This window comes from Trachurus trachurus (assembly GCF_905171665.1).
Source record: "Trachurus trachurus genome assembly, chromosome: 3".
Taxonomy (NCBI): domain Eukaryota; kingdom Metazoa; phylum Chordata; class Actinopteri; order Carangiformes; family Carangidae; genus Trachurus; species Trachurus trachurus.
Window position 1 is genome coordinate 29,704,976 of NC_139893.1, and position 14,696 is coordinate 29,719,671.

The following is a 14,696-nucleotide window of genomic DNA, read 5'->3' on the forward strand; positions in this document are numbered from 1 at the left end:
CAAAACAAACCACATCTGTCTCGTCTTGCAAAGTTCTTCAGTTACTGTCCCACAGATTTACAACTTAAAATTCTGAGTTTTAAACTCAGAAATTGACCCTCCATCTATTAGTCAGTTTTTTTTCTATTAATACAACCACAACCTCATGCAAGTGTACATGTAAGTGTGTTTTTTCTCTCTCAAATTCCATGTATTTCCATTTAACTTTTTTATTTTGCAATTTCAAATTCTGTATGAAGCATCTTAACGGAAATACAGCTGGTGTATCAAGTGACCACCACTGGGTACACATCTGACAGCAGAGAAAACTTACATACAGCCCCTTTAATGCAGGGACATGAGAGAGTGGTCGGTTATACTCTGATCAACAAAGTGAGTAAGCTTATATCAGCTTGCATCTTAAGGACTTTTCAGACTTCAGTGTAACTGCTGAAAATGAGTCCAGAACCTGAGGCTGAATCAGCTGCTGATGAACTGACAGAGATTAACCGTATGAACTTTATTTCACTTTGTTCAGATCAAGCAGAGCCACTTTAACTGCTTCTTTTCATTTAGTGATGAACTGTATTAAAACTCCAGCTGGTTCTTAACTGCAGACTCAAGCTATAGAGAGATTTGTTCATGCGTTTAAGGAAAACCCAACATGTCCAGAGATCACAGGACGAACTCACTCTGCCAGTGTTTTGATCTTTACATGCACAGTGACAGAAGAGCGACTGAGAGGCAGCTACACTGAAATGTATGGTGTTCTTCAAAGTTCAACATAAAGAGATGTGTTCGCTTGTTTAGGCAAATATTCAAGGAACAAGTATGTTGCTTTACAGTACATCATTCACTTCTAAATTCATTAATAATACGCTGAATGTGATTGTTTACATGATATTGTTTTTGCATTTGATAACTAAATTTGAAACCAGCAGTGCTCAAAACTATCTGAAGAAAAAAAAAATCTGAATCCCAGATGGGATAGAAGCTTTTCTGTCTAATGCCTTCAGATGAAATAGTTGTGTCTGCAAGACGCTGAGATGAACTTTGTTGTTAATTTAAAATACCCCCACCCCCCATCCCGAGTTTTATTAATGTTGGAAACCAGGGAGCATCTCTGCCCTCTACTGAAGGGAAGCTGTGCTGAGTGTCTGTGATGACTTATTAATGGTTAATGAGCAGCTGGCTCAGTCAAAACAAAAGAAATATAATAAAAAATACATTTATATATATATATGCAGTTATATTATCTGTAGTTTAGAGCAGTGTTTCCTTTGTTGTAGATGTAAAGCTGTTTTTGTAAATACATTGTTTTCTTACAAATTTGAAAGTCTCATGTTTGATTTGTTGAACGGTTCAAGCAAAAATCACTACATTACATCGTAAGTAATGGGTCGTTATTCAAACAACACACGCACAGATGCACAGAGAACGCACATGTAGACGATGTTTTAAATCCAAAACAAAAGGCACAAACTAGTGAACAAGCCGCATGTTTCTCAAAAACAAAACAATGATGCTTTAGTATATTTGCAGCTAATCAGTGCCACACAATAAAATACTGTATATTTCATATAGTCATTCATGGAAAGTATCACAAAGCAGACCTGATTTACACACTTTAAAAAAACAACAACAACAACTGGATACCACAAACAGCAACACAAACACTGTGAAATATGTTAAACAAGTGACACAAAAGTAAAGTGTTGTGATTTAAGCTTAGTTTTATACATAAATACATTGTGAAGAGTGTGAAGAAGAATGTTGTTAGGTATCTGGGGAGAAAGCTAAAAGAAAAATCCACCTTCAGAGTCGGTCTTGCAGCTGAATCAGTGTTTTATGGTTGCACATTTAGTTTTTGGGCAAATCCAAATATTTTTCTCTTTTCCAATTACTTCATTGTGTTTAATTCTGATGCTTCTCAGGAACTCCCATAGCAGATGTACCTGGACATGTATCTGCAACTGCATTATTAAAAGGGAGATAAATAGTAGCAGTGACTCGCTAAATTTGTCAAAGGTGAAATCTGTATCGCATTTCTGATTCTGTGGAGAAACAGAAATTTGAACCTACATACACAATACATAAAGATGGACGCAGCCTCTGTCATGGCAATAATTTAACAGTCTTTATCGTGGCCATCGGTTGAGCTATGGCAGCTTTAGATAGATCGCTGGGCGGCACAGTGGAGTGATACCACTCTCGCCTCTCAGAAAGAAGGTCCTAGGTTTGATTCCTGGGCCTGGGGCCTTTAAATGACATATACATGTACATAAGTGTGGTGTTTGTCTCTATATGTTGGCACTGTGAAGGACTGGAAACTTGTCACAGATAGGTGGTACAGTCAATGGATGGACGGATGGAGAAACAGTTTTGCTTGTTATCATAAAAAGCTCTGCTGAGCTGCTGGAAGCGTGCGGGTGACTGTAAACACATGATTCATCCTCAGGAAGACGAGAAGATAAAACTGTGTTTGTAGCTGCGTCGTGTACATTTTGAGGTGAATTCTTTTGAGTTTACGCACAAAAAATACAATAAAATGAAACAATTAAATGACATCTGTGGAAAATCATCAATAAAAGGGCCATTTCAGTCAATGTTCTTCTCTTTGGTATGTGTTTAAAGGTGGGACGATCTTCCACCTAAAGTGCTCGATACGGTACAGTAAGCCGGTCAGGCTTTTAAATAAACATGGAGTCTTTTTGGTTTCTTGATGTGGCCATTTCCATCTGATGTCTCTCTCCGCTCTGGGAATCATCAGGCCACCGCTCTACAGTCTGCTGATGTTTTGAAGGGCCAGAAAAGAAACATTGGAAGCGAACAAAGCTTCAGTCTGAGCTTCGTCCTCACATTCACACACACTCTCACACACCCTCACTCTCTCTCACACACACACACAGAGTTCGTCTCCACACTCATCCCCTCGGCTCCGCCGGCTCTTTGGGTCCTCGGTTGTTGCAGAGTCTTTCGAGCTGTCGCAGCAGCTCGTCCTCTCTGGGTCTGTACGGCACCACGTAGCTGTCCTCCTCCAGCAGGATGCGGTTGAGCGTGTGCTCATAGTTAATGTGACGACGCACCATCAGTATGTACTGTTTCCCCTCTTCCAGGTGAGGGCAGTCGCACACATTGGGGACCCACAGGTACTCCCGGTGCTCCAGGCCAAAGCGGTTCCGGTAAGTGTGGATGATCTGGACATCGTAACGCGTCTCCTCGCCTCTGTATAACTTCCCAAGGACTTTGCCCCGGAAAACTGACACACACGCACACACACACACACACACACGTTTCAACAGATATGTCAAACTTCTGTCACGAGCTATTTAACAACAGAAAACTACGAAGATTCAGACTCACCAAAGTCCTTCTGACAATACTGTCTCTGGCGCTCCCGCCGACCTTTAACACGCTGACATGTTCCACAAAATCCTGGAGAATAAACAGACCAGAAGTGATATTAAACTGCACTTAACAAGAACCTGAACGTCTCTCATGTTCAAAATAAGCATATGGCTGCTGGAAACAGGTAGCGCTATCAAAGGAGACTTCGAAAACCTCCATGAGTCTATTCACCCTCAGTTTATTTATATAATGTGTTCACCTCGAAAAGTAGGAAATGAGACGTTAGTTGTGTCCCATTACAAACGCTATTCGTTGCACACCGGTAATCAAAATCAAATGCCAGCAAAAACCACTGGCAGAGAGCCTGAGGATCAAATATTCAAGTAGCTGCTAGGCAAAATGTAAATTGAGTGAGTCATAACCTCATGTTTGATTCTTTAACCTAACACTGTAAAATGGGTACTTCTTTTTTAGCTGTGCTTTATTTAATACCTTTTTACAGTTTCTTAGCATCTTCTAGTATTAGCATCAGCACAGTAATACTTGCATTGGACAGCTGTTGAGTATGTCTATCAGTAATACAAGATACACTGTAAATAAATACAAATACAGTACTGTAAATGAATATATCCGTAAATAAGTCAATCTACTCAGGCTGTCTCATTTTAGCTTCTTTGATCTAAAATGACTAAAATGGCTCCAACAGATGTGGCCTCTGGATTGAGACAGTTGTCGTCTCTCAATTAGTCCTGCAGGAGATCAAGTTTCACTTTCCAGAGTATGCATTAAACCTCTTGGATGTGCAGCTACAGCTGTTGAACACATAAAGGAGACCTTACTTCCAGGTGGAGTCTGAGGCAGCAGGTTTCTGTGGTTCTCCTCCCGCTGCAGGCGGGGCAGGATGGGCTGGTTAGGGCGAGGCTTCTGGTGGCGGTTGTTGTGGCGCGGGGGCTTCACAGGCCGTAAAACTGGTGGACAGAATATCACACAACCGTTGTCAATAATAGTTGAGTGTCTCCAAAAACAAACTGGAATTAAATGAATTGCTTTAAAATAAATAACTTAAAAAGATGTGTAGAATCAATACTGACCAACTCAGAATGTAATTTAACTACCAACCTACAACAATGGAAACACAGATTTCATACTTGGGTTTGGGGGGAAAAATGATAACAGCATATTATGATATTCTGAGCTGCAATATCCTATCAATTCTGATTGTGTTCGTCAGTCTGTCTGCTTGACAATCATAATTTATATGATTTAAGTGAAATAAACAGACCGAAAACTTTATATAAAACAACAAAGTTTTCCTTTCAGGACTTAATTATCAGTAGCAAAAAGCGAATAAATTGCAATATGTTATTGCAATACTCGGGATATCACAGTGTTTAAAATAACAATCATTTATGATGATATAAGTATGATAATAATATTATATTGTGGGACCTCTAGTGATTCCCACCTCTACTTCATGTTGCGTTCTGGCTGAAAATGCATCAGTGACTTGGGCCTCGGTGGCTGCGGCTTGTTGTGATTTGGCTTTGGCTCAGGCTTAGTGTGTGGCACAAAACATCAAAGAGTACAGCAAATTCTTTGTGTGGACATGTTGGTCTGATGGTAATGAAACGGGAGACCTCTTGCAAAATGCCTGTGGTGTGTAAACAGTCCAACTTCACGTGCAAATGGCAACAAGACACAAATGTTCTATATCACAAAACATAAAATATAAATCCCGGTGATTTCTAATGCACTTCCTCGCCTTCTACACTTTGTCACCTCGACCTGTTTGCACACTGAAAATAAATCACCACTCTTTATTAGCGATGGTAAAAATCACCTTGTTATATAACAAACAGTCAACACACACACACACACACATCTCTGGCAACAATAAGAGTTCAGTTTGGCTCGGATCCATCAGCTGGGAAACATTTCCAGAGAAGCTACTTAGATTTATTACAGCGGTGGACGGACTCTGACAGAAGGCACAAGTCCTCGGGCTGCGAGCAGATTTCCATGCGAATGTGAGTATTTAAGGCGGTAGGGAGAGATTCAGCACACATGTACAGCAGGCTTATCATGGGAGATAAAGCAGCTGCATTCCTCAGCAGCAGCAGCAGCAGTAACCAGGTCAGTGTGCAGATAAACTCTTCTAAATCAAATGTGACCTGAAGATGGATCGTTTTCTAACCCCTCATCCACCATGCCGGTGTTTTCACCTGTTTCACCTCTCAGGACGGTGTGGGCATGTTTGAACTGGGACTGACTGACATCTCACTCGCTCTAAGGACAGAGTACCAGGGCCACATTGGGGGAATGAAATAAATCAGACACTGTGACAATAAAGTTGTAATTTCAAGAATAATATCACAATATTTCACAATTTGTCTTATGAGAATTAAAAATGACAAATTTAGAGGAAAACATCAGAATTGTGAAAAGTTACTCACTTTAAAGCAGGTTAATGCTGCTAAAATGACCACGTTATTCTCAATATATTAGGACTTTGCTTGTAAAATGAAAACCCTACCAGTTGGACCTTTTATGTGTATTTAAGAATATATGCATGTGTGTGACTGTGTTTGGTACTATTTCTGTGAATGTTTGTGTCTATATACAAACAATCCCCCCCTCTGGGATAATAAATATAATTCAACCTTCAACCTCTATCCTCATAATAGGACTTTTAAAAATTAAAATACTACTACTACTTGTACTTTTAAAATTGCAGCTTCATTCTTGTAATGTGATTTTGTTTCATATTTGTGGCCCAAATCCTCTGTTGTACATGCTCCTGTCAGTTTGTTGCACTTGTTTGTTTTGTTACATCTTAATTTTTCCTTCTAGTTGGAACGGAAACACCTGTGAGGATGAGTGAGGAATGAATGTGACACACAATCCTTGCTGAGCTCTATTGTTTCCTCCAGTTCATTTAAATTTTAACAACGCTGCAGCTGCAGCTTTGTTGTCAATGGTTACTCAAGCACAGGCAATAAAACGGACTCTACTTGGTTAATAGTTTCTTAATTCCCCCGGAAATTAAAGTTCAGCCGATATCGACCTAAACCTGAACACACAAGCACTTGAGATCACTGCCGTCTCATCCCTGTACAAAACTATTAACGATATAATCAGATTAGATTCTGGGGAAAGTATCTTACACCAGTGCGGTCGGGTGGTGACTGGGGGAGGCCGTGTGGTGGTGGTGGTGGTGGTGGTGGGGGTTGTAGTGGTGGGCTGATCCCAGGGCAGGTAGCTGGCAGTGTGGTGAGCCTGACGTAGTGGACTCCTCCTCCCATGGTAGAGGGCGTACTGGTCTAGAGGCAGCCAGTACTCGTACTCGATGCCTGAGGTGCCGTCTGTCGCCAGCACCTGCAACACAAGGACACATGTGGAGCGGCCTGAGAAGGTTTCCGGGGTCTTCTCATCATCCTATTACACATGGACCTGTACAGAGTCAGTTTATCACCACGTCTACTGATCTGAAGCAAAATTATATCTACCATATTCACTCTTAAAAATATGTTTATTGGCCTCAGGGACACTTTCACTAATATCTGATTCTGTAGCTGCTAAAATATAATCACCACAGGGTCTATTGGCGTTCTACTGTTGTTTTAGACTTAGACTTTAGAGATACTTTATTGATCTCAAAGGAAATTCAAGTTCTTAGTTATTATTACTAGTTCTTAGTTCTATGTTATTATTAATTTCATTGCTTTCACCTGTCTTCGTCTATCTTAATTTTATTCCATGCTGTTTCTGCCTCTTAATTCATGTTTTCATATGTAAATATTGTTTGTGTAAATATATCTCCTTTTATGTCTTTTTTTTTATCTTCAAAGACAAAAAAATAATTCAGCTACTGATCCTAACTGGTTTTATCTTTTATGCCCATTAATTCTCTTTATCTTATTTTGTTCTTTATGTTGCTTTGGGTCTCATAACTCTTTTTGGTTAAAGCGGCCGCCCCATGTAGAGGCTACAGTCCTCAACGCAGGCGTCCCCCGGTTCGAATCCTGCGTCGGGCAGACCTTTCTGCATGTCATTCCCCCTCTCTCTGCCTCCCCCTTTCCTGTCTATCTCTACTATGTACTGTCAAATAAAGGCAAAAAGCCAAAAAATATACTTAAAAAAAAAAAAATGTTGTTGTTGTTATAATAATGGTTATAAAGGAGAGGTACACAATAGTGGGATCTTTATCCTGACAAAGATCTATGTGATTGAAATTGATCTTTTAGCCTACAATAAACATTTGAGGAGCTACAACAGTGTGCGGACTTCACCCCTTTTATAAAGGAGAGGTAACCTGGTCAAGGTGTTGACTAAATAAAATACCAGATGTGAATATTTTTGACATTTAACCTAATTGATCAGAATTGAAATGAAGAAGTACTATAACTATAAAGATACACAGCAGTACAGCAGTGTTACAGTTATACCTTTACAAATTCACCCCCATTCACTATATACACAAACGACTGTCTGAGCAGTAATTCTAAAATACATTTCATTAAGTTTTCAGATGACACCGCAATTCTGGGCCTCATGGATATGGACACAGACATCTCTAGCTACAACTGGGAGGTTAGAAAGTTTGTTCAGTGGTGTGAGGACCATCACCTCATTGTTAATACAGAAAAAACAGAAGAAATTATTTTCGACCCAGAGCAGCTGGGAGACCACTCCCCATTAATGGTCCACAACGCACAGATTGCCCAGGTAGACTCATACAAATATTTGGGTATACACATCGACAAAAACTTATGTTGGAATGACGACTCAGGGTGTTTGGGGTCGAACAGAGGGTACTGATGGTATTCTACAGTGCTGTTATTGAGAGCATGTTACGTTATGGAATTTCAGCTTGGTTTGGAAACTTATCAGTGAAGTTAAAATCGCAAATAAGCAGACTGGTTCATTGTGCAATGAAACAAGTGATGGGGGTGAAAGAGTACCCCTCCCTCCAGATGCTTTTTGATAAAATCATTATCAGACACGCTAGGAAGATCACCACCGACCCCACCCATGTCTTACACAGTGAGTACCAACTACTCCCATCTGGCAGACGGTACAGAGTCCTAGTTAAGAACAAAAAACGTTACCTCAACAGATATAAGAACTCCTTCGTACCACTTTCAGTAGGTCTCATTAACTCTAAACAGTACCAACGTTGAGGGCAGTACATTAATATTGTGGTGTCAGTTTTTGTATGATGTATTGATGTTTGTGCTGTCGGCTTGTGATGTGTATGATGTCGGCTCTTGCTTTTTGTATTGATGTTTGTGGTATTCTGTATTTGTTTGTATTTGCACTTAATTGTATGCACTGTCTCGTCTGCTCACCTGTGGGGGTATGTGTGTGTGTGTGCAGCAGCTGCATGTATGTCGAGCACAAATTTCCTGCGGGACCAAATAAATTAACTTAACTGTTTGATAAACTGAACAACAACAGACCCACGGTCCTCAGAGGGAGGCAATAGTTGGCAGCTGCCAGCTGTGTTTGTGAAATACCTGCACGGAGCCTGAATGGAAACAATCAATTACTTTTTTAAACCTGTGATCAGCTGGACAATGAGCCGAATGAATTCAGTTTAATAGCATATTGCACAAAAACGAGCTTACCAGAGTGGCCCTGAATAAAATGAGTCTGGTTCTAATATAAAATAAATAGGTATTTCACATGCAAACACATTGACCCAACTGCGCCGTTCCAGCATCTCAGGCACTCTCACCATCAGATGGAGGTCTTCCTGGGTGGGTCCCGGCACCTCGAAGCTCTCCCAGGTGTCCGCGGAGCGTCGGTACAGCAGCTTGGTCCCGGCTATGTTGTACTCGCCTGGAACGCTGATCTTCCAGTTACCATTGATCACAAACTGGGAGCGACCGTTCTGGAGAGCTGGGAGCAACGGGGGAAAAGTTTGGTGTTTATGTGTTGACAAATGAGTCCAATTAGCTCTTCATCATATCAGTGGGTCAAGTTGCGGTAAAGGCGGACTGTCAGGAGCAGGAATACTCCAGCTGACTATATATGGCAGCTGTTTCCCCTCAGTGCAGGCAGAGGGGGATTTTCCATGACATGAGATGGAATCAAGTACCTTCACCTGCCTCACCCCAGCGGTCAGATGAAGCGTTTACGGGCGTAGTTCAAGACCACACTGTGTGCTGTTTTGGCGCCCGTTTTATTTTGGTCTCATAAACAAGGATGAGAATAGACGCCCTTGGTTATTATGTTGCCTGGAAAGCACACAGCAGGTTCACAGACCACATGAGACCCTCCTGTCTCTGGGGAGAGGAAGTCACAAAGTGTCTAGGATTTCATTAAAAGAGGCTGCAGAGACGGAGCCAGTGAAGTGAGTTCCTCAACATAAAGTTGAAACCGAGAGCAGCGCAGCAGCCCAGGTGTGTGTCTGTGTGTGTGTGTGTGTGTGTGTGTGAGGATGAATCTTACCTAGATAGTTCCTGCTGTTGTCTGTGACTCGGATGTGAGTGGCTCCAGCTGGTATCATGACCACTTCGTTGTAGCCAAAGGGTCCGGCTGGTCGACAGAGACAGAGACTGTTAGAGGTTTGCTTTCCATTTTATCCTCCCCTGTCTTTTATTACTCGACATGATTAAAGGAAAAATCAGTTATTTACGAGCACCAGAGCTGCTCTGAGAGCTACTTTACAACAACAACGTGAACGAGGCCAAGACAAGAGAAGCTTTTAAAGTCCAGTGATTTGAATCTAAATGAAGTGAGTGAACATTAAAAGTTAAGTCACAAACTGATCCCTTCAGACTGACTGATGCAGTGATGACACTGGAGGGAGGCCAGTGTTCGGTTTACAGTCGGCCGCTGGTATGTGACCCAAAGCAAAACTCTGAGGTCAAACTCAATGAGTCATGTAAACGGTTCAAAATCAAAAACACGTCTTTGTTATTAAAGGATCCCTCTGACTATTTTACACATCAAAATGGACTTGTGCACCACTGCAGCTTAAAGAAAACATACAAAGACACTTGCGGCAAAATTCAGAAAATATCTTCATCACTTTGAGCTGCAAATTTACACAACACAAGTGTTTCCAGGGGTAAGAAGTAAGAAGTGATGATCCTGCTGGGACTTTGAGAAGAGAGAGATCTTTTTCTACATACATTTATGTATTACGGTGACAGACTACAAAATCCAGGAAAATTATTAAATTGGTCATTGTGATAAATTCTGCTATTAAAGTCCCAGATTGGGATCAATAAAGTATATCTATCTATCTATCTATCTATCTATCTATCTATCTATCTATCTATCTATCTATCTATCTATCTATCTATCTATCTATCTATCTATCTATCTATCTATCTATCTAAAAATAGTACTAAAATATGTTTACTAATGGGACCAAAAGCCACGACGTGTCAAAAGACGACAACTTGGAGCGTCACTTTGAGATACAAAATGCAGTGAAATCCAGAAATGTGTGGGAAGATGAGAAGTAGAACTACATCCTATATAGAAAAGACATCTTCAAGACTGTAACTGTTTTTATGTTTATTATTGATACATGAAGAGATAAAGAAAGAAACTGGTCTGTCGTGCACAATCTGACTCATAAAGTTATGGTCTTTTGAAGAGGTCTTGTCAGGTTCTGTCCTGGTTGATGATTGTCCGTCAATATGTGATGTTGTTAATGATAAACTACAATTAATGTTTCACAGCATCGGTTCACGGGCACAAAGAGAGAAAATTTATGAATGAGCTTCTGAGCCCAGACAAAAGGAGGCAGGGGCAGCTCTGTGGTTGCCCCCGCTGCTCCGCCGCTCCCCTGCCGCTCTGCAGTGAAAAGCAGCTACAGGGTGGACTCCATTCATCATGGCCTCTGAAGAGCACGTTACTCCGGTCGCTCCTGCTTACCCGTTTCAGAGAGAAACTATGCACAGGGTTCATGTGCGGGGCTTCAGCTCAATGAAGACGCAACACTGTGACGGAGGAAGAGTCAGAGCCACGGACACAGGCGGTGATGAGCTTGAGGCCATCGCAGTCTGACCTTGTGAGGAGCGATTTAGTGCCACCACCCTCCGTCAGTTTTCGCTCCGTGGGGAAACGCAGCTGCAGGAGGAGAGAAAACCTCCCAAGGCTGCAGAGGAGCCCAAACAAAGCGGCTTTTATCAGCCTGTTTTCCTCCTGCTCGGTCTGAGCCATTATGGCCGCTGCTCCCATCTGTCAGCTCCGCACTCAGGGCTGTGTGAGGAGGCCACTGTTACTGAGCCCAGACCTGAGCCAAGTCACACGCCAGAGGTGTTGGCTACTTTTTTTTTTTCAACCTTTATTTTACCAGGAAAGTCCCTTGAGATTAAATCTCTTTTGCGAGGGAGACCTGGGTGCACTGGTACAGCAGAAGCAGGTTATATAACAATATAAACACTTACATATAATACAAACATATCATCATTCAAAGCAGGTGCACTTTTCTATTACTTTAAAATTTATAAGGGTTTTGAATTCACCCAGGGAGATAAAATTGGATAACTGAAGTGTGTTCTGAGTGGTGTTCCAGGACCAGGGGGCAGCGTAGGAGAAAGCTGCCTTACCATGCTCAGTGTGAGTCCTGGGGACTTTATACAACTTCCGTGTAGAGGAGCGGGAGTTGTATATAGTGTGTGCTGGGGATAACAGATCGCACAGATATGACGGCAACTTATTGAGGAGCGCTTTGTAGGTGAAAGTAATCCAGTGGTGATGTCTTCTGAGTGATAGTGAGGGCCAGGAGACCAGAGAGTAAAGAACACAATGATGTGTTGTGAATGCTGAGTTGGTGATGAACCGAATAGCACTATGGTAAGCTGTATTGAGGCACTGGAGAGTTGAGGGGGCAGCATGCATATAAATAATGTCTCCATAGTCCAAGGTGCTCAAGAAAGTTGACTGTACTAATTTTTTCCTGGCAACAGGATTAAAACAATTTTTGTTTCGGTAATAAAATCCCAACAAGACCCTCAGTTTTTTCAGCAATTGAGACACATGTACAGAATATGACAGTTTATCATCCACCCAGATGCCAAGATATTTATATGATGATACTTTATCAATAGTTTCTCCTCCCTTTGTGTGTATTTCGAGCTGAGTGATGTTAATTGAGCGAGCTCTAGTAAAGGTCATGAATTTAGTTTTCTTTGCGTTAAGGACCAACTTTAACTCATTCAGTGATGATTGAAACTGTTCGAAAGCAGATTGTAGATCGCTGACAGCTTGAGCGAGAGAGGGGGCTATTGCATAAATAACAGTGTCATCTGCATAAAGGTGAAATTTTACATTGTTCATGTTTCGCCCAATATCATTAATAAAAATAGTAAATAAGCTAGGAGCCAGAACCGAGCCTTGAGGGACCCCATTTGAAATGGTCTTGAGATCTGATCTGTGTCCCTCTAAAGTAACACATTGGGTCCTGTCTGTGAGATAATTATTGAACCATTGAGTAGCCTGGTCAGAAATACCAATCTCTCTGAGTCTGCTGAGCAACAACCCATGGTCAACACAGTCAAAAGCCTTGGTAAGATCAACAAACAGGGCGGCACAGTGTTTCTTCTGGTCTAAAGCATTACAAATATCATTAAGCACAGACACAGTTGCAGTTATAGTGCTATGTCCTGCCCTAAAGCCAGACTGAGTTTCACACAGAATATTATTATTTACCAAATAATGTTTTAACTGAGAATTTACTTGGGACTCAAATATTTTAGCTAAAACAGGCAGTTTTGAAATGGGGCGGTAGTTGTTTAAATCAGATGGCTCCCCGCCTTTAAAAAGTGGTACAACAAAAGCTGATTTCCAGATTCTGGGGATGACATTTGTTTGAAGGCTCAGATTAAAAATGTGAGAGATGGGTTCGGCAATAAAATCAGCTGTACATATTAATAGGTACGGGTCCAGATTGTCCGGCCCAGGTGGTTTTCTTGAGTTAATTCCTTTAAGAGCTTTCCTTATTTCCTTGCATGAGATAGGTTGGAAGAAGAAACTGTTTTGAAATGGGGCGCTGTCATCTGAGTGCGCTTCAGCAGGTGAGTTTGATGGTATTTCATCTTTGTAAATGCTGGGAATCACTCCAGCTGAAATGAAGTGCTCGTTGAAACATTTTACTATCCCTTCTTTGGAGTTAATTTCAACTGAGTTCGCTATGATTTTTGCTGGTAGGATTGACTTGACTTTAGAGTTAGATAAGGATTTTATTTGTTTCCAAAACTTTATTGGGTTGTTTAGATTTTCTGAGATAGAGTTTAAGTAATATTCAGCTTTTATTTTTCTTGTTAGGACTGTGCATTTGTTTCTTAGGGCCCGAAAAGTTGTCCAGTCTGCTGGGGCATCACTGGAGCGTGCTTTAGCCCACGATGTATTCCTCTCCCTGATTAGTTTAGCGAGTTCTTCTGTAAACCATGGGTTGTCTTTTCCAGATATTCTAATTTTTCTTATAGGGGCATGCTTATCACAGATCGCTTTAAATGATTTGTAGAAGTCTTCCCATGCACACTCCGCGTCATTTACTAACCTGATTCTATTCATGTCACTTTCATGCAGATCGCGAAGAAAGGCTTGTTTTTGAAAATGTTTAAAATGCCTTTTAAAAATATAGCGAGGCTTGGTTTTAGTTAATTTAGAGTGCCTTACTATAGAGATTGCACAGTGATCACTTACATCATTGCAGAATACTGCAGTTGGTGTATATTTATGTGGCATGTTTGTAAGTATTAAGTCTAATAAGGTGGCTTTCTCCGGATCTTTTTGATTAATCCTGGTTGGAGCATTTATTGTTTGTGTGAGGTTTAGATTGTTGCATAAATCTTTAATACCATCAGAAGCAGAAGAAAGCCAATCCCAATTAAGGTCACCCATGAGGAGAACCTCAGTGTTACAGAGGCTTTGTAGGGTCTTGGACAGTGAGGATAGTGTTTCTTTAATAGCTGATGGGGGTCTGTAACACCCCACAACAGTTAGGAGGTGGTGTTTAGTTAGACTGACTTTAATGGCAAGCAGCTCAAATTGTCTGGCCATGGAGATTGAAAGAGACACAGAGCTAGAGAATTTAGTTTTTACATAAATTGCAACCCCGCCTCCTTTACCTACTCTGTCGGATCTATAAATATTGTAGCCATCAATAGCGATTGCATCATCTGATATTGAACTTTTTAACCATGTTTCTGATAGGACCAAGATATCCACATCAGTTGTACGAATCCAAAGCTTTATCAAGTCTAGTTTAGGAAGAAGACTTCTAACATTTATGTGCAGAAAGCCTAGACCTGTTCTGCTTTTGAAATATTCTGGTGTGAGATTACTTTTTACGGGGTCAGGATTTGAAATTGAGTTTAGGCTCTTTTGTTTGTTTTGTTTTGAAT

The 14,696-nt window shown here is 41.0% G+C and overlaps 1 protein-coding gene across 3 annotated transcripts in view; it reads right to left on the reverse strand.

Moving 5' to 3' along the window:
• Window positions 1-191: 191 nt before the first annotated feature.
• The window catches only part of adamtsl5 (ADAMTS like 5), a 47,858-nt gene continuing 33,353 nt past the window's right edge, over window positions 192-14,696 (reverse strand). For all 3 annotated transcript variants that reach the window (XM_084000040.1, XM_084000038.1, XM_084000039.1), the window contains 6 exons: window positions 9,781-9,867; window positions 9,065-9,228; window positions 6,492-6,702; window positions 4,167-4,295; window positions 3,343-3,414; window positions 192-3,238 (listed from right to left, as the gene is read on the reverse strand). In XM_084000040.1, coding sequence (XP_083856166.1) covers window positions 2,904-3,238; window positions 3,343-3,414; window positions 4,167-4,295; window positions 6,492-6,702; window positions 9,065-9,228; window positions 9,781-9,867 — 998 coding nt within the window. In that variant the 3' untranslated portion in view covers window positions 192-2,903. The remainder of the gene's footprint in view (window positions 3,239-3,342; window positions 3,415-4,166; window positions 4,296-6,491; window positions 6,703-9,064; window positions 9,229-9,780; window positions 9,868-14,696) is intronic.